The following is a 27,412-nucleotide window of genomic DNA, read 5'->3' on the forward strand; positions in this document are numbered from 1 at the left end:
ATATGGCCTTGCCAAAGAACACTTAACGAGTTCATGAATACTTAACAATATTTACGAAATGATTCTTCGTGAGAGCATTTTTGGAATAAAATGAAGACAGACAAGCATCAAATTAATCAGTTAGCAAAAAATGCCTCAGTCAGATAGCTGTATCTTGCATCTTTTGTCTGTGGATAAAATGCACGTCTGAAAGCTACGTCAAGAGTCAACGCCTTCATTAGGAAAAGCAGTTTTATTGAAAGAAATGACTAGGTTAGTTCAAACTTTAAAAACATCTAAAGCAAAAGAAATAAAGGCACAAAAAATCTCAATTTTTCTTTGTCGGGAGACTTTTAAAGTATTTCACCAATCATTATTGTCTTCGTCACTTCTATTACTTCTTCCCAGCTGCGAAAACAGAGCATCTTGTATTTTGGGTCTAGGGTTCGACTCCAAGGTTGTTTTTACTGCACCAACTTCTGAGAGCATCCATTCCAACTCTGAAAAGAAATAACAAAGAAATAATGCAAAATAAGTACTTTTTATTATTGTTCAAATCTGTTTTTTTTTCTAGTGTTTTCATTGCCTTCACTGCGAGATCTAGGTTTTCCTTATCAAACAGTTCGTAGTAACGAAGAGTAAGTAAGGAGCTATGCGGCTCAATAGTAACGGATAGTCAAAGTTTAATGTTACCCATCAAAAGTCACGAGCCTGAGGAAATTTGCCTAATTTTTGAAAAAGGAGAAAACACCCCTAACAAATCAAGTGATCTTAATGAAAATCACATCATATTATTCAGGATACCAAAGAACCCTACCGCAGAGGTTTCAAGTTCTTATATAAAAAAATGTGGAATTTTTGGCCAGAAGCAGGATCACGGATTTTTTTTTTTTTTTTTCAGGGATGATCGTATCGAAACAGTGACCCTAGAAGATCGGGAGAGGGCTCATTTGATCGGAAATCCCCCTTTTTTGCCCAAAATTGTCCGATCAAAATTTTGAGATAGCTATCTTCTTCAGCGTGGTCGAAAGATCTAATCACCATGTCTTTGAGGATGACTTGACCCCCCACAACCTCCAGGTTGTGGCTGCAAATTATGAACCTTGCCCATTGCTTACATATAGTATTGGCTATTGGACGAGGGAGTTGCCCCCTCCTTATTAGCTCGCTCTTTACGCTAAAGTGTTTTTAGAATTTGTAAAAAGATTAAGATTCTACTTAAACGGTCCTTGTGTATCAGGAGTCATTCATAAATAATTGGAAGAAAAAGTCAAAATTTGGCGTAAAGAGCGAGGTACAGAGGAGGGGTCAACCCCCTCATATTCGTAATAATTTCTGTTGGTTTTAAGTTTTAATGTTGCTCCTTACTTCTAGTTGAAAAAAACTTTTTTTTATTTAATTGAGGAATAAAAGCATGGCATAGTAATGGCAACAAAATTAGTGACATAAAAAGGTTTGAAGAATTTAGGATTAAAGTTATGGGAAAAATGCATTCTCACTATGAGTTTCAATTTATTATTTGAAATATTTTTTTTTGAGGGTTGTTTGAGGTATGTGGAAGAGTATTATGGAATTTTTGGATAATTAAGGAAAGTTAGGAAAAAATTGTATTTTCCATTAGAAATTTTAATTTATTATTTCAATTTTTTCTTTTATGGATGTTTGAGGTGTATGGAGGACTATTGTAGAATTCTTGGATATACATTCCTTATTATTATTCTTATTATCACGGTAATTCTATGCTCGGCGTGAAAAGATATATGTATTGATTTGAACTATCAGCTTTGGTTGTGTAGTTAGCTCACGCTTATGAACTTCTTCAGGGAATCTTTTACCATCTTTACCATCTTCAAGGGCCATCTTTAAGCTCTTTTACCATCTTTAAGCTTCTTGAGGAAATTTTTATTCCTGGCATGCCCCTATGATAACTTGTTTGTGCGAGTTCATGGGCAGGCTAGAAGGTTTCGTTAAAAAAAGTTGTTTTTCATGTATAAACATGTATATTACTACTACTACTAACAAACTCACCGCAGCACCAAGCCGCCTGAGGCCAACACAGCTGCGCACGCCCCTCTTCCATCCCATTCTATTCAAAGCCTACCTTTTTACACCCCCCAGGAAGCTTCCATTTCCCAAAACTCTTAAGGGAAATCTCGTTTTTTAATAGACGAAACCTAATTTAGACCTCAAAATTATACGATATGACTGATAAAGACTAACTATTCCAGAGGGGTGGGGGGAATATTTAGTTTTTGAAGTGCCAAATTCTGAAATCATGGAAACCTGATCGAAAAAAGAAGAATATGAAAAACTAATAATGAGAATTAGGCATTGTTGAAAAAAAGCACTAAAAACTCTATTAAAAAAAAATAAATAAAAAAATAAAAAAAAATAAAAAAAGTACTATAAACTCTAAAGCACTCGTGGTGCTTTAGAGCTGATTGCAGTGCCCAATAGGTTTTTTTTTATTAAGACCAGACCAATTATTAACTTATTAATGTGTATGTTCCCTCTAAAAGAAGCAATTTTATACCAAGCTGTAAATTGCACTAAAAGAACAAAGTACAAAGAGTAAAGATTGTTACAACAAAAAGTCTCCGATCTATCCATTCATAGGGCCAGAATTATGACGTTACTCGGACTTTTCTAAGAGAAGGATCTAAAATTGCTGAAAAAATAGGAAAACTTAACTGTCCTCTTTTCAACGATTTTCGACCAATTTTCCAAGTTTTTTTTCAGTCTAAAAATGCCTATAGGCCTAAATCTAATTTCAAAAATTCGGTAGAACTGAACCTCAGCTGTGGAATGATAATAAAATTTATGTCTTTTATTTAATTTATGTCTTAAATGTCTTAAAGGTATTTTAAAGCCCCAGGAAAGCAGAAAAACATCATACCTAAACTTTTCCCAGGGGACATAAACTTTAAGATAGAAAAATCATCAGACATATAAATAATTTAGATAAAACAGATAAATAGCAAATATCGAAAAAGAAAGTTGGTCAAAATATGATAACTATATACAATACAACTAATTAGATATAATTAAAAGCGAGGGGGAAAACATCTAGCTGTATTTTGATTTTCATAATTACGGTCTCTGTTTTACATTTTCGAAAGATCTTAGTAGATGGCATAAAAATCATCCAGCGCAGAAAGAAAAGACGATAAGAGATCGGTTAATATAATGTAAATATGTCTAACATTGGATGTATAACGTTATAAGTAACATTTCTCTAACGTTATTAATAACGGTACTATCCCATTACGCGGGCCTCTCGGGTTAATCACTATAGAGTAGGCAATGATAAAACCCGTTTTTGACGTATTAACTGTAATAGAGCAGCCAATGATAGCAAGGTTTTCATTGCTTATACGATATTAAAATGTGTTTTTTTGGGGTTTAGGGGGGGGAGGTACCTAGGTTAGGTTACGTATTTAATATATGCAATGCTTTACCCCCCCCCACCTCCCCAATGTGCAAATATATAGCCTAAATTTGTTTCTAAACTATTATATATTCATCCTATTTTATTTTATTTCATTAGCATTAACCAAACTTGATTTTTAGAGAGGCCCGCATAATGGGATAGCACCTTAATAACTTTATATGTCTAAAGCACCCTTGTTAATTAACCTTAGAACCTTAAAATTGAAACAACGGCAAAAAAAGACTTTTTTAATCAAGAGAGGACCTTTACGAAATCTTTAGGAGAGAAAAAGAATAAATAACTCACCATCACAGGTGATGCTATTTCCTCCAAATTCTTGTGGTCCAATAAATCGTCTTTTCATTTGTCCATTGTTGTAAATAAATATAGTTGGGACGTGACGTTCAGGATAGTTGGGTATACAGTTTGTGGCAACACTCTTAAGAAACTTTGTGGTAGGAAATTTTTTAGCTAAAGTATTCAGATGATGATTCATCATTTTGCAGAGGGGCACGCTGAAAAAGGAAGGGTATAAGCGACACTTAAGTGATAATTTTCAAAAATTCTGCAGTCAGAAATTTTTTAGCCAACGGAAAAGTAAAACGCTGAAAAAGAAAAGATGCTTTTTAAGTGATATTCTTCAGAAATTCTGCAGTCAGAAATTTTTTAGCCAAAGGAAAAAGTAAAACGCTGAAAAAGAAAAGATGCTTTTTAAGTGATATTCTTCAGAAATTGTGCAGTCAGAAATTTTTTCGCCAAAGGAAAAAGTAAAACGCTGAAAAAGAAAAGATGCTTTGTAACTGATATTCTTCAGAAATTCTGCAGTCAGAAATTTTTTAGCCAAAGGAAAAAGTAAAACGCTGAAAAAGAAAAGATGCTTTTTAAGTGATATTCTTCAGAAATTCTGCAGTCAGAAACTTTTTAGCCAAAGGAAAAAGTAAAACGCTGAAAAAGAAAAGATGCTTTTTAAGTGATATTCTTCAGAAATTGTGCAGTCAGAAATTTTTTCGCCAAAGGAAAAAGGAAAACGCTGAAAAGAAAAACAAAATGCTTTTTAAGCAATATTCTTATGAAATTCTGCAGTCAGAAATTTATAGCCAAAGGAAAACCATGAGAAAGAAAAAAAAATGAGTGATAGCCAAAGGAAAAAGTAAAACGATGAAAAAGAAAAGATGCTTTTTAAGTAATATTCTTCAGACTGCAGTCAGAAATTTTTTAGCCAAAGGAAAAAGTAAAACGCTGAAAAGAAAAAGATACTTTTTAAGTGATATTCTTCAGAAATTCTGCAATCAGAAATTTTTCATAAAAGGAAAAAGGAAAACGCTGAAAAGAAAAAAAATGCTTTTTAAGCGATATTCTTCGGAAATTCTGCAGTCAGAAATTTATAGCCAAAGGAAAACGATGAGAAAGAAAAGAAATGAGTGATATACTCTTCAAAAATTCTGTATTCAGAAATTTTTCGCCAAAGGAAAAAGGAAAACGCTGAAAAGAAAAAAAAAAAACTTTTTAAGCGATATTCTTCAGAAATTCTGCAGTCAGAAATTTACAGCCAAAGATAAACGATTAGAAAGACAAGAAATGAGTGATCTACTCTTCAGAAATTCTGCATTTGGAAATTTTTCGCCAAAGAAAAAGGAAAACGCTAAAAAGAAAAAAAATGCTTTTTAAGCGATATTCTTCAGAAATTTATAGCCAAAGGAAAACGATGAGAAAGAAAAGATATGGGTGATATACTCTTCAGAAATTCTGCAATCAGAAATTTTTCGCCAAAGGAAAAAGTAAAACGCTGAAAAGAAAAGATGTTTTTTAAGTGATATTCTTCAGAAATTCTACAATCAGAAATTTTTCGCCAACAGAAAAAGGAAAACGCTGAAAAGAAAAAAATTGCTTATTAAGCGATATTCTTCAAAAATTCTACAGTCAGAAATTTATAGCCAAAGGAAAACGATGAGAAAGAAAAGAAATGAGTGATAAATTATTCAGAAATTCTGCATTCGAAAATTTTTCGCCAAAGGAAAACACTGAAAAGAATAAAATTGCTTTTTAAGCGATATTCTTCAGAAATTCTGCAGTCAGAAATTTACAACCAAAGGAAAACGACGAGAAAGAAAAGAAATGAGTGATTCAGAAATTCTTTTCAGAAATTCTGCATCTGGAAATTTATTAGCTAAAGTATTGAAGTGATAATTCATCATTTTCAAGAGGATCCAAGTTAAGCTTAGACTATTAATTGACAAACCCTTTAATTCAGGCTTGAAACAGAATGGAAATATTACGAGGGGTGTTTTATATCGCAGGGACTGCCCCCTCCAGACCGAATTTTGCCCCCCAGACCTCAGGTTGCCCTCTCCCCAGCTGAAATTTAGTTTCTGCAAAAAATATTGTCAAAACTAAGATAATCGTGCATAATTCACGCATCCAGAGAAATAGGCCAGTTTTCTTTAGTATATCTTTGCCTTTATGGTAATATATGACCAGTTTTTAAGTTTTCACTGTAATTTTCCCTTGATTTGGAAAAACTGGTTGCAACTTTGCCCCCCCCCCCCTTCCAGGGTTTGACGAAATTAAACCGCTGCTCTTCTTCTTGTTTGGATTGTTATGGAAACGCTTTAGCATATCTCGTCATCGGAATCAAACTTCGAAACTGCAGTGTATTGCTACAGCTGAGTTAGAACTCTGGCTCCCGTATTACCAAGCTGAGATGAATCCCACTACGGGTAGTCTATCAAAACCACATATGCGTACTCTACCTTCTTTTTGGATTTTTATGGAGACTTTTTCGTATAATCTCATCACTGGAATCAAATGCCGCAGCGATCAATATTGTTCTTGGTCGGTTATGAATGAGCCAGCATACAAAGATGGTTTTCCTGACCTTTTGTCACCTCCCTCCACTGGCTTAATTCGTACGTCCTTAAAAATTCATCACAATCTTCATGGAACTTACAGTAAAAAATTTTAATTGTCGGTTACCAAGTGCTCAAGTTCGTTCTGTACTAGGTTGCGGTGGACGCTACAACCATGATTACGCACACAATAACCCGCTTGGCAAGATAGATGAAGCTACCAAATGTGTGACGTTACACAAGGTTTACAGACAAAAGTGTCTTCTGGAAATCGATGATCATTAATTTCTTTAACTTCAGCCTATAACAGATGAAAAAAAATCCCCTAAAATAATTACTATACACAAAAATGGCCGTATCATAATAATATAGTGATCAAATGAAATCAACTTTCAGATATTCGTTGTATAACCACATAAAAAGAAGTATGTTGTATAACATAACAAAAATGATGTTGTATAACAAAATTATATGTTGTATAACATATGCTGTATAAAATACATATTGTATAACATATGTTGTTAAAATTTGTTGTATAACAAAAATATGTTGTATAACAGAAATTATGTTGTATAACAACATAAAAAACTACTTAAAATCTTTTTCAAAAAATTCAGCGAGGTTACCTGAACAGTAAATAAAGAAGGAATATGCATGTGGTTGATAGAATATTGTCTTTTTTCGTGGGAATCTCAAAAGAAGTAGGGCAAAACATAAAACAGGCGATGGCTATCTATCTGTTAGATACGACACTATCTATCTGTTATGACGATCATACAACTTCTAAGAATGATGAGGAGCCACAGCAGGCCCATGAGCACAACTAAATAAGGTAGATGAGGATAATAGGTAGATGAGGACAAACTCTACAACTAAATAAGGTAGATGAGGATAATAGGTAGATGACTACACAATCAAATCTAATAAGGTAGACGAGGACACAATCTACAACTAGATGAGGACACAATCTTCAACTAAATAAGGTAGATGAGGACACAATCAAATCTAGCTCCTCCATCAGGAGTCACAAACTATGAACAACGTGGCGTCATGGGTCAAGAGTCACGTATTTTTCAAACGTGATCCTAGATGTCATAAATAAAGCAGGCGTGTCAAACCTTTTATCTTTTTGTCACAGAAGACATACAGATCGAGGAAATCTTAATAGATATTATTTACAAAGGATAGCTTGGCGTTATACAAAGGTCACTGGAGGAGAGAATGATCATCAAACAGAAGCGGACCGCCAAGGCGAAAGGTTATTAAAATCTGTCTTAACTAGATTTTCCTAAGCCCAAAACAATAGGACAAGAGGATGCCATTGTCGTGGAATCAAGCTTTACTGGATACTGGAACTCGGAAGAAAATTTAAACTTAAAGCCTTTAGAGCTAGAACTATTAAAGAGGAAGAATTAATAGCACGGGTTTATCCACCCTTTGAAGATTGCTCTAGTGGTGGTGTGATATATAATCCTTTAAGGCTGTCAAAGGAATTGCTAACCTATTATCCGGTGAAACTTTGTGTGCTGCAATTTCACTGCTTAGGTTATGGCAGTTTTGAAGTCGTGGAATCAAGCTTTACTGAATACTGGAACTCAGAAGAAATTTTAAACTTAAAGCCTCCAGAGCTAGAAACTATTAAAGAAGAAGAATAAATAGTGTGGGTTGATCCACTTGATTGTACGAATGAATTTATACGGACTCCCATGGATCATGTAACAACATTGACCTGTGTTGCCCTTTGAGGATTGCTCTATTGGTGATGTAATACATAATCCTTTAAGGCTGTCAAAGGAGATGCTAACCTATCATCCAGTGAAACTTTGTGGGCAATTCCACTGCTTAGATTATGGCAATTTGAAGATTCGGTAGACGAATACAGTCGAATCTCAAGCCATAAAATTACAACGATATTGTTGCCTTTTGTTCATATATTAAAATTATATGAGAGAAAAAAAACAACATACCAAAAACATACAGAGAACATAAACATGAAGTCAGAAACACATTTTAGCCAGTGTTGCCACACTGAACCGTCAAAATAAATATGCAAAACACAGTAATGAAGTTTCACTACAATCTATTGCTCCCAAAGAACACTATTTTTTCTAAGTTAAAGAAAAAACACAGCTAAAGGACGAATTTATAAGCTACAGAATGAATATATATACTTGTTTTGTGTAAAGGACTTGACCAGCCTTAGATACCTTTGCGGATGACATACTGAATTTTATTTGCTCTTTGTCAGGAGGTGAAGTTACTGGATGCAGCTACACAATGAAATTCTAAGCTATAGAATGAATATTTATAGTTTTTGTAAAGGAATTGACCTCTCTTAATTTACCTTTGCGGATGACATACTTAATTTAGGTTACTCTTTCTCTGGATTTGGAGCTACTTTTTCCAAGCTACAGGATAAATACAGCTGCAGGATGAATTTCTAAGCTACATGATATAATATATCCACTTGTATTTGTAAATAACCTAACCTGTCTTAATTTACGTCTGGGGATGACATGCTGAATTTAAGTTGTTCTTTTTCGGGATGTGAAGCTGCTTTTTCTAAGCTCTAGGATGAATACAACTACAATAATGAATATACAGGCTATATTCTGCGTCGAGTTATTATTATGAACGACGATAAGAGACAAGTAGTAAGAGATATAACCAAATACATCTTGCAATACTGAGAAAAGTTGAGAATTCCATTTTAATAAAAAAAACCTCCACATGTAGTTATGCAGTTTTTGATAGAAATTAATATAAAAATATAATATTATAATCATAATATATTATAATGTTTAAATACAACATTAATATAAAAAACATGGGTTAAAATCAAAAAAAGGGAAACTATAAATATATGGTACCAAACAGCTTAATAAGGTTCGAAGAAGAAGAAGCTTAAGAAGGTTCTTTCGAAGGTGTAGTTGTCTTCTTTCGAAGGTGTAGTTGTCTTTGGGCATCACCATATTTTGAACTTTTATAGACGAAAAGAATAATATTGTTCTGCTTATTTGTTTTTCCGTTTCAACATGACAACACTGACCTAGGAGAATTGCAGCAGTAGTAGCAAACAAGAGGATTATTTCGCAACATAATAATTAATTTCATATTAATTTTATTTTATCCAGTTGCTTTAGTGTTCTCACTGAAGTAACTCTATTTAGCTTCAGCGGTGCTTAGCCATAGTATCGACATTTGTATATATAGATATTTGTTGTTTTTATTTTTTGTTTTCGATTTTATATGATTTTAGGTTATTTTAGTTTTTATCTCTGTTTCTTAAAGTTGAAGGGGCTTTGTTTTATTCAGGCAAAATATCCGCATCACTTTAGTTTTGTTTTTTCCTTCTATGGGCCGTAGTCCCGTTTGTTTTCTTCATTTTGAGATTTCAATCTCTTATTGTTTTTGACAACACTGACGAAAATGCGATACTGCATCAATAGCTTCATAATTTTGAAACAGCCCTTCCCCCCCCCCAAAAAAAAAACATGTTACCAGGCCGATATAAATCCACTTTGCCATCACAGGCCCGTTTCAGTTCCAAAGAATACACCATCAATGGGATTTAAACACCCAACATTATGGTTCCTCATACAAATTAGCCATGATAATCCATAAGTTTTAGAAATATAACTTTACAATAAGAGGAAAAATTAAAGATCTGAGACGGAATATATGCACAAGATGGTGACCTTCATTAGAGGTCAAAATAGGCATTTTTCAATTAAAATATAAAAAAGGTTCTTTAAAATCTTGGGGGGGGGGTCGCAAAAAAACCTATGACACTATTAAAGGGTGACTATATGCAGAAAAGGGTGACACAGAAGTCGACTGACCTCTATTTTGAGATATATCATCATCTCGATTAATCAATAAAACGGATTAAGACAAATTGTTAGTCAAAAATATGAATTTTTAGATTTACAGTAGCCTATTCTTTTTTGCTCAGGATGCCTTAATGGCTTAATAGGCGACATATTTCAACAGCCTATCAACAACAACAGGGATCTACAGAAACAATATAAACAAAAGAGACTTTCCAGCAATTAACGAGGGAAACACATGTTATAAATCCTGAATAAGAAAATATTTAATTCAATAACTATAAAGGGTAGTTTATATAGTTTTCGAAAAAATACATTTCCATTAAAAAAAAAAAAAAAAAAAAAAAAAAAAAAAAAAAAAAGATCTCCAAACGCAACTATCTAGCCGACTTAGCTGTGAATGAAAGATAGTTGACTTTAGGTTTGAATTTTAAGACACTTGACTTTAGGTTTACAACATACTTTATTTTGTTCAATCCCTCTTCTAGCCTAACTCAGATAAATCTCTTGGCATCCTTTCATCAAACCTAAGCAATGGACCAATGTGCACCTCTGCCTGGCAGGACGACACAAACATGCCTAAGGCTTAGACATAATTGCACTCACCTAGGGTGCAAACAGAAAAGGGAGTTATAAAAAAATTTCTTTTTCCCATAAAATGAAAATAGTTCGATACTATAAATAACAGTACTGTTCTCAGCTTTGAATTAAAGACGTTTCACTTTGGGTTTAAAACACTCGTCTCTTTAGAGCACAATCCCACTTTCATCCCTCAGAAAAACCTCTTGGCATCCCTTCATAAAATAGTTCGTGGGGAAGAACTGAAAGTAAGGAGCGACACGGCTCAATAGTAACCAAAACTCTAAAAAACAGAATTTTGATATCAATAGATACATCAAATAATCGGCTTGTTATGTTGATTCTAGATATCTAATCTAACACTAATCTAAGTTTAGTGTTACCGATCAAAAGATATGCGCCTGAGAAAATTTGCCTGATTTTTGAAAAAAGGGAGAAACACTCTAAAAGTCAAGGCATCTTTATGAAAATCACATCATCAGATTCAGCGTATATGAGAACCCTCTTGTAGAAGTTTCAAGCTCCCATCTGCAAAAACGTAGAATTTTGTATTTTTTGCCCAAAGAAAGATCACGGATGCGTATTTATTTTTTTTTTTTTTCCAGGGGTAATCGTATCGAGTCAATTGTCCTAGAATATCGGGAGAGGGCTCATTTGAACGGAAATTGAAAGTTCTAGCACCCTTTTTAAGTGACCAAAAAGATTGGAGGGCAACTAGCCCCCTCCCACCTTCCTACTTCTCAAAGTCGTCTGATCAAAATTTTATAGATAGCCATTTTGTTCAGCATAGCTGAAAGGCCCAATATCTATCCCTTTGATGATAACATGACCGCCCATAGTCCCTTGGGAAACATCTTTAAGTTATAAATTTTGCTCACGCACGTTTACGCATAGTATTTGTTAGTGGGAAGTATGCATTACACTGGGGGAGAATTCCTGAATTTACCAGAATTCCTATACGAATTTCTTTTTATTAGTCTTACTTTCTCTTTGCCGACTCAATTTAACATGTGGCGATATTAAGGGTGATCTCCCGGGGGGGGGGGATTTTTACCGGGTTGGAGTAGTCTAGAGTATCTTTCCGTAGGAGGTGGGATTTTTCACGAGATAAATTCTCCAGAGGGAATTTTCTTTGGAAGTAACTTTCTACTGAGGGGCGGGTTATTTGCAGGAAAACTTTTCCACGGAGGAGAGGATTTTCGGCATGATTTTAAAAATATTTTTTTCAAATGAAAGTGCGCTAAGAAACAGTTTTCACCTTGAACCGTCCAAAAGATATTTTTCGGGGAGGGGGGGGGGGGTAATTTTCAGCTAGAATGGAATTGTGTGAGAGGAATTTTCCAGGCGGGGGGTATTTTACATGGAAGTCAATTTCCCAGCATTATTTAAAAACGATCATAAATTGAATAAAAAAAAAACAAGTTAATTTCAACTGAAAGTAAGGAGCAACATTAAAACTTAAAACGAACAGAAGCTTTTACTTATATAAGGGGGGCTGCCCACTCCTCAATACCTCACTCTTTGCGCTAAGGTTTGACTTTGTCCCAATTCATTAAGAACGACTCTTGAAACACACGGGCCGTTTTATTAGAAGAATAAGGATTTTTAAATTTTCAAAAAAAAAACTTTAGCGTAAAAAACGAGGTATTGAGGAGAGGGCACCCCATCCCCTCATATAAGTAATAATTTCTGTTTGTTTTAAGTTTTGATATTTCTCCTTACTTTCAGTTGAAAAAACTTGTTTTTGTTTTATTTCATCATACCTAAGCACTGGACATATGTACATCTCTAGCAGTCAGAAACGTAACAAAAGGTTAGACATGTTTTCGCCTAGGGTACAAACAGAAGAGGGTGGTTGAAAAATTATATGACCATATAGAATAAAAGTACCTATGTTGATAGAGATGCAAAACCACCCAGACTTCTTCCCCTGCATTATTCACTTCTTCTTTATATTCTGGTGCAGATATTTCTTTGACATCACCAAACTTTGATTTTTCCATTAATGCTTTGATTTCAGCTATTCTCTTGTTCCTATATTCCAAAAGTATTCTTTCATCTTCTTCGTCTTCAAGAAGGTCAAGCTCATCTAAACCTAAATGAGACATATTGCTTTGGCCATTTGAATGTTTGGATGCTGCTTGGTCAATTAAGTTGACAATCTGTTCTTCAGTGACTTCAGCCTCCTTTTTCTGAGATATGATACCGTGTTTCCTTAGAGCATCACTCCACTCAGTATCTTGATTTGCATCCTGTAAAAAATTTAATATCAGAGATAAAATCTAAATCTGAAACACTGCAATAGATAATGGGTTTTGAAACTATCACAAAACTTTTGTCTGATTTGTCTGTAGTTGTTTCAATACATTCACAGCCTAGTAATTCTGCCACCACTTTCTTCATGCTTATATTCATACCTTTATATAGTGAAGGGGTAGGGGATAGGAGATAAACTTCCCTTAAATTCCCTTCAACTTAGCAGGAGTCCAGATAGTTTGTATAGCAATTCACAACCTTTGTAAAAGCTATGGCTACAAAGTATATGCTAGTTTTAAATTTACAATTCCTATTCCAACATAAGAATAATATTTTTTTTTGAACTTCATCTATAGTTGGTTCCTTTGGTTCCATTCAAAATTCCAAACCTTTAATAAATCATTTTTGTGTTGATTAAATGTTGGTTTGGGGCATAAACATCATAGGGAGTGCTACAGTACTGTAAAGAAAAAATGTCCCATGCATTATTTGTTGATTTATATTTTCCCCAATAACTGCAGTATGGGGTTTCAACCATGGCCATTCCAATGGTACATTTATCTCTTTGATCCAGAGGTATTTTCAAGGGGTTTTAGACACTTTTTGGAATCCTATAAACTTCCCTTCACATTTACATTCCACCATTAAGATTAGTCATAAAAGCAACCATTCCTGAGTCAGCACTAAATGGCAATTTTTTCTCACGGCGCAATTTTTTGGAAAACAAGATTTTGGTTACTGGATGCTGTGGTTTGCTCTTTACTAAGTTGCATCCACGGCTATAGCCATACTCTGAGACGAAAATTGGTTAATTCTTTCCCCCTTCCCCAACCCCCAAAACTTGAAATTCCCTTTGCCCAACCTTCCCCTTTTTTCTCCAACTGAGTCTGGAATTTTCAACTCCATTTCCAAGCCAATCTGAAGAAGTTGCCGACATACATTTTTAAAGAATTGGATACACATAATATATTTAAATTTACCTCCTACCCCTCCCCACGTCAAAATTAACAGCCTACTTGAGATTCCAACACTCCCTCAAAGTTCCTACTCGATCCCTTAGGTCATCCCCAAAATACTACAAAAAAAAAAAAAAAATCAAAAATAAGAAGCACATAGCATCTTTTGCCTTACTAAAATATGCATGTTGTTTCCAGAGTACACTTCTAGAAAAGTTGGGCGATCTTGGCCTATGAGACATTCTGTGAGAGTTCATTTAAATACAACTCCCTCCCAAACAAAAGGCATAATTATTTTGGTCCAACAACTGGGTAGGAAGACAGGCCAAAAGAGAGGGGCTGGTTACCCTCCAATCGCTTTTGACAATTAAAAAGGAAACTAAAACTTTGAACTTCCCATTTCAATGAATTACTTCTGTTCCTGGGATGTAGATGTCCCCACATATTGTCTTTTACACACATGCTAAAGTTTGAACTTCATACCCTTAGCAACTCGTGAAATATTGCAGATGCACCATTTTGACTACCTGAATGCACATAGTGTCTTTAGATTTAGTTCAACATCCCTTCAATATTCTCTGAGAGTTCCATCTTAGCACCCTAAGCCGGTCTTGAGATATTGCAGATATGCTATTTTGAAAAACTGGATGAGCTGAGTGCCTTTTTATTTAACTCAAAATTCCCTGAAAGTTTTACCTTAATATACTTTACTTTTTTGTACACCCAGTATCGCAAACGACCCCCTTTACCTTAAATTACCTAAACCTTACTTGCTAGCGAGATGGACGAAGCCAGTGTATGCCAGTTAGTGATGATGGGGCCGCGGAACATCTGAAATTGAAACAACTTTTCCTAATAATAACGCCTATATGTAAACGACAGACAACTTGTCAAATTTATAACTTTTGCCACAGAGACTGTAGAGGATCATGTTATTTATATAGACATATTTATTTGACCTTGTCGCTATTTAGAGAAAAAATCCTAAATGTCATAATCTCAAAATTTTCATATGTTACTAGAGATTAGGGAGCTGGGTCCCTTCCTATCACTTAACACTCTTGGCAGGGCACTAGAGTAATGAATTTCTAGTCAAAAGAGTCCCCTATGATGTTTCTACAATCACTGTTTCCACACAAAGCAGCCTAATCAAAATCAAAAATAATATTACGTTGACCATGCCCTATTACTCTTTACTTAGGCATCACTGTTTTTCTGGGAAGGAAACAACCTCAACATATATATATTTAAACAAACAAACGCAGCATAAAAGTAATAAATCCATGGCCATCATTTTTATAAAGTTCTGAAAAAGGATTATGCCAGACTGCCAGCTTTGCCTCTCACTGAGACTATCTGTCTTGGCTTTATTCCAATTAGCCATGGCTGGCAAGTTGTTCATCACTTCCACCAAGTTGATTTTAAACTAAATTACTATTTAAATTACCCTCACTCCATGTCTATCTACCTTAGTTCTGCCCTAGGAGGGATAATAGACTATCTATCAACAAGTGAAATGAATTATTTCTACACAATTCAAAAAAAGGTTATGCCAGCTTTGCCTCACATTGAGACTATCTGTCTCTGCTTTACTCCAATTAGCCATGGCTCTCAAGTTTTTCATCACCTCTACAAAGTTGATTTCAATTCCTTTAAAAAAACAAAAAACGGTGGATTTAAAAACATACATATTCAAAGAGTCATAATACTGAAGCAGAAGAACTAAAAAAAACGCTTCACAGATATTTTTAATGCTTAACAATAATAGAACTATGTGAATTAAGACAAACAGAAACTAGTTTTTTTAATGTTTTCCAAAAACTGAAGCTATTTAAAGGAAAGTAAAGAGCCATCTTAAAACCTAAGATGAGCAGAAATAAATTCACACAATAATTCAAACTTAAAAGGAAGAGAAATTACTATCAAAGAATAAATGAACATAAAAATACACAGAATTATAACAAAAACCAACCTCAGAGATAAGAATTACAGATAGCCTACTGCTTCACATGAAGAAACGGTAGCGGCGTTTACCCCCTGGAAAATATCCCCCGCGTGGAAAATATCCTCCCCACGGAAAATACCCCCCCTCTCGTGGGAAAAAGATTTTCTAAATCTCAGAACTTTATTTGAGTTTAATTTTTTTATTTTCCGCAGGGGAAAGGAATTTTGGAATTTGTAATTATACGCTACTCACTCAAGTTTACGCTGTGTAAAAGTCGAGAACAAACTGGTTTCATCGTTAGTTTCTTTCAGCTTAACTTGAGACAAGACAATGACAAGTGACAGAATAGATAGGAAATGTATAATTTCGGCTATATATAGATAGATAAGGGGGGGGGGGGTATTTGGACAGTATGAAGTCAAAAAACAATTATTACTTCATAATATGCAGAATGATTGTACCTAACACATTTTGCATGTAGACCCGCTATACTTTACCAACCCCTACCCCCAACGCCTAATGTGCAAATATGTAGCCCAAATTTGTTTCTAAAGTACCAAAGAAACTAACGAAGAAACCGGTTTGTTTTTAAGTTTTACACATCGTAAACTTGAGTGAGTGGTGTATAATACACAAGTGCAGAAATTTTTCATGGAGAGAGAGCCGGATTTCCCGTTATTTTTAAAAATAAAACAAGTTTTTTCAACAGAAAGCAAGGAGCAACATCAAAACTTAAAAGGAAAACAAATTATCACGTTTATGAAAGGAGTTACTCCTTCCACAAGACCTTGCTCTTTACGCTAAAGTTTTGACTTTTTGTCCTAAATCTTTAAGAACGATTCCTGAAACAAAATAGTAGTTTAATTAGAATTAATTTTAAAAACTTTCCGAAAAACAAAATTTTTCAGAGAAAAGTAAAGACCACATTAAACTTAAGATCAGTAGATAAAAATAGCTGTTAAAATTCAAACTAAAAACGACAAAACAGGAATTACTATTAAAGAATAAATGAAACCCAACACAAACAAAAATTAACAGCCATAGCAAAAATAACAGACAGCAAGTACTAATAAAAATGAATAAATTATAAAAAATTACTATTAAAGAATAAATGAAAGCAAACACGAACAGAAACTATATAAACAATCATAGCAAACAAACATTCAATAGGCATTAATATAAATGAATAAATAGATCTTAAAACGAGTGAAACTTCAATCGAATATGCAAATCGAACTTGAAACGAACAAAAATCACTACAAACTAGAGTTTGGTTTTTGCCTCCTTCTCCCACTGTGAAAGTCTAAAATCTACTGCGTCACTGGCGCTTTACTGAAAACGAATTATATTAGAAATGATTTATTTTGAACTTATTACAACACCAAAAATAAACATAAAAATTAGAGTAAAATTAAATTTTGAAACGATGAGCTTTCAGCAATTAATGTCATTATATGTCAAATATTCAGTTTAATTTTATTAGTTCTTTTCCGGACTGTTTAAGACAAATATAGTTTCACTACAAACAAGGGTTTGGATATTGCCCCCTTCCTTAGCTGTAAAAGTCTAAGGCCTACTCAGTCATTACCATTTCATTGGAAACGAATTGCATTACAAATATTTTCTTTTCCAGTTATTACAGCATTGAAAATGAAAAAAAAAATTAAAGCGAAATAAAACCTTGAACTGATTATCTTTCAACAGTTGATATCTCAGTTTGATTATATTTGGACTTTCCAAGACTGTTCAAGACACATATAGTTAACAGTAAATCGCCAATGACGCAGTAGGTTTTAGACTTTTACAGTGAGAGAAGGAGGCAAAACCCAAACTCTTGTTTGTAGTGATTTTTGTTCGTTTCAAGCCTGACTTGCATATTCAATTTAAGCTTCACTCGTTTTAAGATGCATTTATTTATTTATATTAGCACCAATTATATGTTTGTTTTTTTATGATTGTTTATTTAATTGCTGTTCGTTTTTGGTTTCATTTAATCTTTTTTAGTAATTTATCGTAATTTATTCATTTATATTAGTACTTGTATGTTTTATGTTATGATCATTTATTTAATTTCTCTTCGTTTTGGGTTTCATTTATTCTCTAATAGCCTAGTAACTTCTTGTCGTTTCTAGTTTGAATTTTAGCAGGTATTTGTACATGCTGATCTTAAGTTTAAAATGGCCTTTACTTTTCTTTGAAAAACTTCTTTTTCTGAAAGTTTTTTTAAATTAGTTTCTGCTCGTTTTTGATTGCAAAAAGTTCCAAGTTTTTATGGCGTGGGGGGGGGGGTTGCTTACTGTCCGATTATTCTTGACTTTAAAAAACGGATCTAGAACTTTCAATTGAAATTGAATGAGGCTTTTGTCAAAGTCTATACGATTACCTCTTTGATAAAAACCTCAAGGTACCAAATCAAGGTTCCCAAGGTATCAAGGTACCAAAGTATCAAACTAAAGAAAGCATTTAAGTAAACAAGGTATAAAGGTAATTAAAGTAACAATAAGCAAGTTCCGCAACTCAGAGCCATTTCTCCGGGACTCGGGAGAGGGGGGGAGAGGTTCAAACCCATAAACATATTTATTTGGCCTTTGATGTATTCTGAATAAACTAAGTTTCTTCCGATCAAATGAGCCCCCTCCAAAGTTAATACGGCCACCCCTTCCATAAAAAACTTTATTTTAATAATGGGCAACTTATTTAGGTTAAATCCTTTCCCTGGGGGCTATGGAGGATTTCTCAACCCCTACGTTATAGCAATTTGAATTTAGGACTATTTTGAACCAAAAATTTTCAAAAATTTTATAAGATGCATTTGGGGGAAAAGACTCAGGGGGGGGGACTTGTTACTTTTTGATCATTTTCGTTTCTTAAAAAGGGCACAGTAAACTTCGATTTCCGATCGAATGAACTTCCTCCAAAGTTAATACGACCAGCCTTCCATAGAAGCTTTATATGTCAACAAAGGGCTACTAGTATAACTTACAGCCCTTTCCCCCGGGATTGGGGGGGGGGGTCGTTCAAACCCGTTACCATAGATGTTGGCTAATTCAAAATTTAAATCGAAAGCATATAGAAAAAAGGCGTGGGGGGGGGGAGTTGCCTACCATCTGATTACTCTTGACTTTTAAAAATGAAGATAGAACTTTCAATTTAAATCGAATGAGGCTTTCCCAAGTTTATACAATTACCCCTTCGATACAAACCTTATATGTGATCAATGGGCAGCTTGCATAAATTGCAGTCCTTACCTTGGGGCAGTGGGAGGTTCTGTAAACCGTGAGGAATAATTATTTTAATTAATTGAGATCTTGACTATTTCGGACATGATGGCCATCTCAAAATTTTGATTGGATGCGTTTGGGGAAAAGAGGGCGTTGAAAGGGCAAGGGGGGGGCTCGATGCCCTCCATTCACTCTAAAGTTTGACTATAAAAAAAGGCACTAGAAATTATTATTTACAATTGAATGAGCCTCCTCCGAAGTTTATAACATCACCCCTTGCATAAGAAGTGCCTCTGGAGAAAAAAATTGGAGCCTTATGGCCTTGGGGTTGGTGGGGGGGGAGGGCTAGTTGCCATCGGGTCACTTTGACTCGGAACTAGAACTAGAAAGGGAACTAGGACTTTCAATTTCTAATCATTCGAGTCCCCTCTGAAGTTTATTCGACCACCTTTTCCATAAAAACTTTATATGCCCCAGGACATAAGTTACAAGCCTTCTCCATGGTTGGGGTGGGAGGGGGGGGTATGTGGACCCCGAAATTTTGTTGTCTGATTGTTGGAATATTTGAAACAAAATGGTTATCTCAAAATTGTGTTTGCATTTGAGGAAAATAGGGTAGGGGGGGGGGGTATATGTCCACCAATCACTTTTACTACTACTACTAACAACTCACCGCAGCACCAAGCCGCCTGAGGCCAACACAGCTACGCACGATCCTCCTCCACCCCAATCTATTCAAAGATTCCCTTTTTACACCCGCCCACGAAGTTCCCATTTCCTTTAAATCTTTCTTTATGACGTCCTGCCACCCCAGACGGGGACGACCTGCTTTCCGTTTAGCCCTAGATGGTTGGCAGAAAAGAGCAACCTTCGGCAATCTGTCATCCTTCATTTGCACAACGTGCCCTAACCACCTCAACCTTTCTTTCATTATACCCCTAGAGAGCGGTATTGAACCCCATTTTTCGTATAGCCTATTGTTTGAAATACGGTCAGTGAGCCGGCTACCCAGAACAATCCTTAAACAATTTCTCTGGAAAACATCTAGAAAATCTTCATCCGCTTTTCGGAGCGCCCATTCTTTAAAGCCATATTTGACCATTGTCATCACTGTAGCTTCTAATATTCTAATCTTGGTTTGGAGACTTATCTTCCTATTCTTACAAACTCTTTTTTAGCTTGAAAAAACACCCAGAGCCTTGGCTATTCTACTTTTAACATCATCACTGCTCCCACCATCTTTACTAATAATACTACCAAGGTAAGTGAAGCTGCCCACCTGATCAATCTTTTCATTACCCAACGTCACCTTTTCATCTTCACTTATTCCTAGCCTTTGTGACTTAGTCTTCCTAACATTAATTTTCAAACCATTTCTAGCACCCTGAATTCGCAAAACCTCTAAAACTTCATTCATTTTGCTCACACTTTCATCTAGGATGCTTAAATCATCAGCATAATCCAAGTCCAGGAGACTTTTTCCTCTCCATTTGATTCCGTGGTCTCCCATTGCCTTTCCTGTGCTCCTTAAAACAAAGTCCATCAAAATAATCTATATAAAGGGGGATAGAACACAGCCCTGCTTAATTCCTGATTTAATACAAAATCAGATACTGACCTCTTTCCCTGCCTGAACTGCTACAGTATTATTCTCCTACATAGCACTAATCAGTTCAATGTGTTTGTCTGGTATACCATGCAAGGATAAAACATTTGCGGAACCATTTCTATCAACATAAACGAGCACTTGCTGGTAATCCATAAAACTGAGGCCCAAAGGTGTTTGAAAACTCAGGCACTTCTCAATTATTATCCTAAGAGTGAAAATTTGATTAAAACATCCTCTACCTTTTCTAAAACCGCACTGCTCTTCTCTTAAAACTTTGTCTACGGCAATTCTCAATATAAAAAGTATCATATTACTAAGTAATTTACTACTTACAGAGACCAGACTAATGCCTCGATAATTGACTAATGCCTCGATAATTACCACACTCCCTTTTTTCACCTTTCTTATAAAGCGGCTTAATTAAGGCTTTCCTAAAATCGTAAGGTACTTCCCCTTTTTCAAAAATCATGTTAATAACCTTCAGTAACTTATTTCTAACCTCAGAGCCACCATATTTAAGAAACTCATTTACCACCCTATCAGCACCTGTAGCCTTATTATTCTTTAATCCTTTTAATACTGTTGCTAATTCCTCCTCACAAAACAAATCTTCCTTCACATTCCAAAGTATCACAAACTTTTTCATTTTCCTCTATATTTTTTCTGCAACTCTAACTCGGTTAAGCAAGTTCTCAAAATGTTTGGCCCATCTCTCTTTAGTTTTTTCCTTATCGCTAATTGCGACCCCATTTCTATCTTTAACTGGGACAAGTTCAGATTGACTACTGCCTCTCAATTTGTTAACGTGCCAGTACAAAACTTTAATATTATGCCGTCTAGCTGCATCTTCCAGATCCTTGGCAATTTTATCCATGGCCCCCACTTCACACCTCCTTAGTTCATATTTTAATGCTTTCTCCACTTTCTTTACATTTCTTTTGTTTTCATACGATTTATCACTCAGATAGTTCTTGTACAAGTCCTTTATCCTTTCTATTAAACATAAAGCTTTTTCACTAATATTCTTAGCTGCAGTTCTAGCTTTCTTCCCTAATACACCTTCAGCAACTTCACAAATTAATTTTCTAAAATTATTCCAGCCATCATCCACATTATAAAATTTTAAACTCTCAAGTTTAGTATTCAACTGTTCCTGGAAAGTTTCTCTCAAATTTTCATCCTGGAGTCTACCAACATCATAACTTCCCAGGAGGTAGTTACCCTTCCGAAATTTCAGCTTTAAATTAACCCTTGACACTACTAGATGGTGGTCTTTACTTTTAACATCTATAACAGCGCTCCTGCATACCCTAGTATCTTCTATCGATCATGTCAGTCTTCGTTTTACTATAATATAATCAATCAGGCTGGATGTCTTACCATCATGTGAAGACCCTCTTAAATTATGAGCTATCTCACGTTCAAACAACGTATTAGGTATAACTAGATTATTGTACATACAGAACTACAAAAGTTTTTATTTATTAAATTTTTCTTTACCTACATTAAGTTTACCTAGGCTAGGAAGCCATCTATTCCTATTTCTACCGACTTGGGCTTTAAAATATCCTAGTAATAACATCATATTTCTACCTGGGACCTTGTCTATTTGCTCCTGTAACTGTAAATAAAATTCATCTGAGTCCCTAGTATCTCCGTCAGTCGCTTCTACAGGGGCGTATACTACTATAACTGATACCAATCACTTTTGATGACTTAAAAAGGTAAATAGAGATTTCAATTTCCAATCAAATGACCCACCTCTGATGTTTATACAACCACCCCATGCAAAAAAAACTTATCTGCACTTGGGGCATAATGTACAACACTTTCCCCAGGCTCTGTGGGGCTGTGTTGACACTGAGTTTTTGGTATTTGATCTTTAAACTATTAGGAACAAAATGTCTATCTCAAAATTTTGATCAGAGGCATTTCGGGAAAAGGGGGCTGTGAGGGGCGGGGGTGGCTATTTGGCCTCCAATCACTTTTGACTCTTAAAAAAGGCACAAGAAATTCAAATTTACAATCAAATGGACCCCCTCCGCAGTTTATACTGCCATCCCTTTCATAAAAACCTAAAGGCTTATACCCCAGGGGCATAATTAGCAATACTTGCCCCCAGGTTTCAGTGGGCTGTGTTATCCCTGGAGTCTTTGTTATATGATCTTTGGTCTATTTTGAATAAAATGCCTATACAGAAAATTCAATCAGACACATTTGGGGAAAAGAGGGTTGGAAGAGGGGGGGGGACTAGTTGCAATCGGATCACTTTTGACTCTTTATACAACCAATTCTTCCATACAAACTTTCATGCCCCCAGGGCATAAGTTACAACCCTTCCCCTGGGCTATGGGGATTATGTTGACTCCAAAGTTTTGTTATCTGATTGTTGGACTATTTCAAGCAAACTGGCATATCTCAAAATTGTGATCGGATACATTTGCAGAAAAGAGGGTGCGTGTGTGTGTGGCGGGGGGTAGATACCCTCCAATCCCTTTTGAATCATAAATAGATAACTAGAACTTTCAATTTTCAATTAAATGAGCCACCCTCTGAAGTTTATACAATCTCCCCTTGCATAAAAACCTTATATGCCCCTGGAAATAACTAAAAACACTTGCCCCACGCTCTGGGGGATTGTCTTGAATCTGGAGTTTTTATTATCTGATTTTTTTTTTAACTATTTTAACAAAATTGCTATCTCGAAATTTTTATCAGATGGGCTAGGGGAAAAAAGGGCATATGAGGGGCTAGTTGCCTTCTCATCTCTTTTGACTTCCAGTGTAACCAAAAGTTCAAAAATGTGTTTTAAAAAGTAAACTAGTGTGTGAGGAAAAATTACCATTAGTGGCAGTTACAGGAATGGTAATTAAAATTACCATTCAAAAAGAGCCAATTCAAAAAGGTAATTTCAAAAAGAGCCAGGCACCTCTCAAAATGGCATCAATTTTGCTATGACATCATTTATGAGGGGTTTGTAGCTCTTTTTAAAAATTCCTGCAAATTTGTTTGAAAACAACATTTTATTATTAAGACTAAAGAAAATAAGAATTATCATTCCTGAATCAGCTACAAATGGCATGTTCTTCTGACTAGAAAGTTTAGTTTTTAGAAACATGTTTTAAAATTTATATTTTAAAACACTGGCTTACCTTTAAAACACTGCCTTGCCTTACCTTTTGGGGGTTGAAAGGTAAAGCATCAAGGGTTTCAAAATACAATTTTGCCCAGAAGCAATTATTTAAGAGGATAAAAAAAGGCCTTAATTTATGTACTCACCTTCATCCTTGCTAAATTCTGTTGTCAGCTGCAAATTTACCCTTTATTCTCTATAGATTCTTCTAAAGAAAACACCAGTAATGGTTTTAGGCCTCAAAAACATGGGGAGGAGAGGGGGCAAGAAATACAAAATTACAATTCCAACAATTTTTTAGTCAATTGAGTACTTTAATATTTGTGTAAAAATATAAAATAAATGGCATTTAATTTCAGATATCAGAAAAAATAAGGAGGAGGAAGGGTACTTCACCTCCCTGCCCAGGTCTAGAACCATCAATGGGAAACATTATAACTAAAAAGCAGTACCATCACCCAATCCTACTCACTCCCTAATGTACAATAATATAGCCCAATTTGTATATTTCCTATGCTATAGAATCAAAAAACGAAAATAGGATAACCTTATTTCAACCTGTGTACCTTTATTAGGCTAAGTAGAAAAAAACAAGCTTTTTTAACTGAAAGTAAGGAGCAACATTAAAACTTAAAATGAACAGAAATCATTTTGTATATGAAAGGGGCTGTCCCCTCCTCAACGCCTCACTCTCTACACTAAAGTTTTTTATTGTTTTAAAAAATAAAGTTGTGAGACAGAGTCAAACTTTAGCATAAAGAGCAAGGTTTTGAGGAGGGGACAACCCTTTTCATATACAGAATAATTTCTGTTTTTTTTAAGTTTTAATGTTTTTAAGTTTTAATATGTACGCTGAATTGGTATATAGGGGTGAGGGTAAAATTCATTTCCAGCAAAAATGATTATTATATTTGGAAAGAGCATAGGCCTAAAAAAGCATCGGTAAAATTCTACTTTAGCTACTTTTGACTATCTTGGAAAGGGGTTAGGTTAAGAAAATGAAACTTTCAGGGATGGTTCTACAGGCTAAAGTATGTCCCGGGAAGATATTTTGAAGTACCCACCTCCACTCCTTCTCCCTCTAGAGGGTCCTGACCTTTGATGACCTTTAAAAATATGTGAGTTATAGAAGTGAAACCTTGCAAGATAGATCTTCTGCTTAAATGAAGTACAACAAAATTTTTTTCAGCTTCACAACTTTGCTCAATCCCAATTTATATGGTTTTAAAGATATGCCAATACATTTCCTAAATTTTTGAAATAAACTATTTATATGGCTTAAAATTCTGCTCAAATAACTGAAATTGCATTTTCAGAGCTGAAGCCAGAGAAAAAGAAACTGATAACTGAAAATTAATGTAAAATGTTGTTTTGTCAAAATTTCAATAGGTAGGCCTATAGACCTGTCATGTAGCAAAATGTCAGGACCCTCTAAAGGGAGAAGGAGTGGAGGTAGGGGTAAAATTCTACTTTAGCTACTTTTGACTATCTTGGAAAGGGGTTAGGTTAGGAAAATGAAACTTTCAGGGATGGGTCTACAGGCTAAAATATGTCCCGGGAAGGTATTTTGAAGTACCTACCTCCACTCCTTCTCCCTCTAAAGGGTCATGAAATTTGCCTATATGACAGGTCTATACCCATTGAAATTTTGACAAAACAACATTTTACCTTAATTTTCAGTTATCAGTTTCTTTTTCTCTGGTTTTAGCTCTGAAAATGCAATTTCAGTTCTTTGAGCAGAATTTTAAGACATATAAATAGTTTATTTTCAAAATTTAGGAAATATATTTGCATATCTTTAAAACCTTATGAATTGGGATTGAGCAAAGTTGTGAAGCTGAAAACAATTTTATTGTACTTCATTTAAGCAGAAGATCTATTTTGCAAGGTTTCACTTCTATACCTCACATATTTTTAAAGGTCATCAAAGGTCAGGACCCTCTAGAGGGAGAAGGAGTGGAGGTGAGTACTTCAAAATATCTTCCCAGGACATACTATAGCCTGTAGACCTATCCCTGAAAGTTTCATTTTCTTAACCTAACCCCTTTTCCAAGATAGTCAAAAGTAGCTAAAGTAGAATTTTACCGAGGTAGGTACTTCAAAACACCTTCCTAGGACATATTATAGCCTGTAGACCAATCCCTGAAAGTTTCATTTTTCTAACCTAACCCCATTCCAAGATAGCCAAAAGTAGCTAAAGTAGAATTTTACCAAAGCATCAAGTGGCATATTCACTTTATTCTTCAGTCAATAATATGATTTGGTAAAAATTTAGGCTACCAAGCAGGCTAAGTATTTTCATATTTTTTAAATTGTTTGCATAATTTTATAGCCTAGGCTGGTGTCTCCTTCTAAGGAGAAGTGATTAAAACTAGCACCACCAAGCCCCTTGGTGAAGCTCCAAGCAGCAGCAATCACTAAATTTTAAGAGAGCATTGGATGGAGAATCTAAAGGTGGGCTATATTTTCTGTCTGATTTCTACCATGTAATATCCCTTTCCTAACTTTTACTGGTTAAGACATAATGTAGCTTACTTGCATGGTTAGAAGGCAGTTGCTTTGGTTGTAAATACTGTTTTTGGGTGGCTTGTCGGACTTCAGGTAGGCTAACTTTTTTATTTATTTCTTCTTCTTCTTCTTCTTCTTCAATTATAGGCTTCGGATGAATCCATTTAACCTTTTTCGTATTGTATGATTATGTCAGGGGTGTCCTGGGAAATCAAATATAGAGATTAGACTATTATATTAGACTATTATTATTTAATTGTGGAATTAAACAGTTTTTCTTCTTCTTCTTAAGACCTCAGGCTTCAGCGTTGTAGGCGTGTTCCAGGGGTTGTCAAAAATCTAATAATATTAAGTAAACTTTAAATTCTCCGCTCCAGATGAGAGCAAATTACTAAGAACTTTATTAAATTTTCTATTTATATTTTGTGAATACTGTTAACTCACATTATTGATATAATAATTTCTTCACAATGCGATTGGTAAGAACGGAGGCAAATAAACAGTCGTAATGAAACTTAAGAAGCACCAAGACATCCCTACTCATATTTTTCATATTATGCTCATTGCTCATATTTTACTAATCTATTGTAATGCATGTTAAGGTATTATTTTATAAACCACTCCAGGTTTGCCCTTAATTCGGAGATTGTTTGAATTAAATACAAATTTAGCACAAATTGCCCCTGGAACAAACTTGTTATGTGAATATGTTTGAATTTGACTTTGTAGAGTTTGATGGCATAGATGTTTCTAAAGTTAGTGTTGAGTCTATTACTGTACGAAATGTTATTAATAAGGGCAGATAGTTGGTGAAATAATGAAAGGCATGAAATAAGGACGGATACCCAATATTCTGTAATTTTCGTTCGTTTCAATCTTGATTTGCACATTCAAATTAAGTTTCACTCGTTTCAAGGTTTATTTATTCATTTACATTAGTATCTACTGTATGTTTGTTTGCACTGATTGCTTATTTAATTTCTGCGTGTTTTGGGTTTCATTTATACTTCAATGGCATTTTTTTTCGTTTTAAGCTTGATTTGCATATTAAATTTAAGCTTTACTTGCTTTAAGTAAATTTATTCATTTAATTATTACTTGTTGTATGTTTTTTTTGCTA

At 34.8% G+C, this 27,412-nt stretch overlaps 1 protein-coding gene across 1 annotated transcript; it reads right to left on the minus strand.

Moving 5' to 3' along the window:
* Nucleotides 1-217: 217 nt before the first annotated feature.
* Nucleotides 218-26,577, minus strand: viaf (viral IAP-associated factor). Its single transcript, XM_089087182.1, has 5 exons — nucleotides 26,541-26,577; nucleotides 26,320-26,403; nucleotides 12,555-12,916; nucleotides 3,716-3,924; nucleotides 218-479 (listed from the first exon to the last, which is right to left on the minus strand). The coding sequence occupies exons 2-5, from the start codon at nucleotides 26,323-26,325 to the stop codon at nucleotides 343-345; spliced, it is 714 nt and encodes a 237-aa protein (XP_088943308.1). The 5' UTR covers nucleotides 26,326-26,403; nucleotides 26,541-26,577; the 3' UTR covers nucleotides 218-342.
* Between the last annotated feature and the right edge of the window lie 835 nt (nucleotides 26,578-27,412).

The sequence above is a fragment of the Artemia sp. Qi Xiang Cuo genome, chromosome 3 (genome assembly GCF_049724085.1).
Source record: "Artemia sp. Qi Xiang Cuo chromosome 3, ASM4972408v1, whole genome shotgun sequence".
Taxonomy (NCBI): Eukaryota; Metazoa; Arthropoda; class Branchiopoda; order Anostraca; family Artemiidae; genus Artemia; species Artemia sp. Qi Xiang Cuo.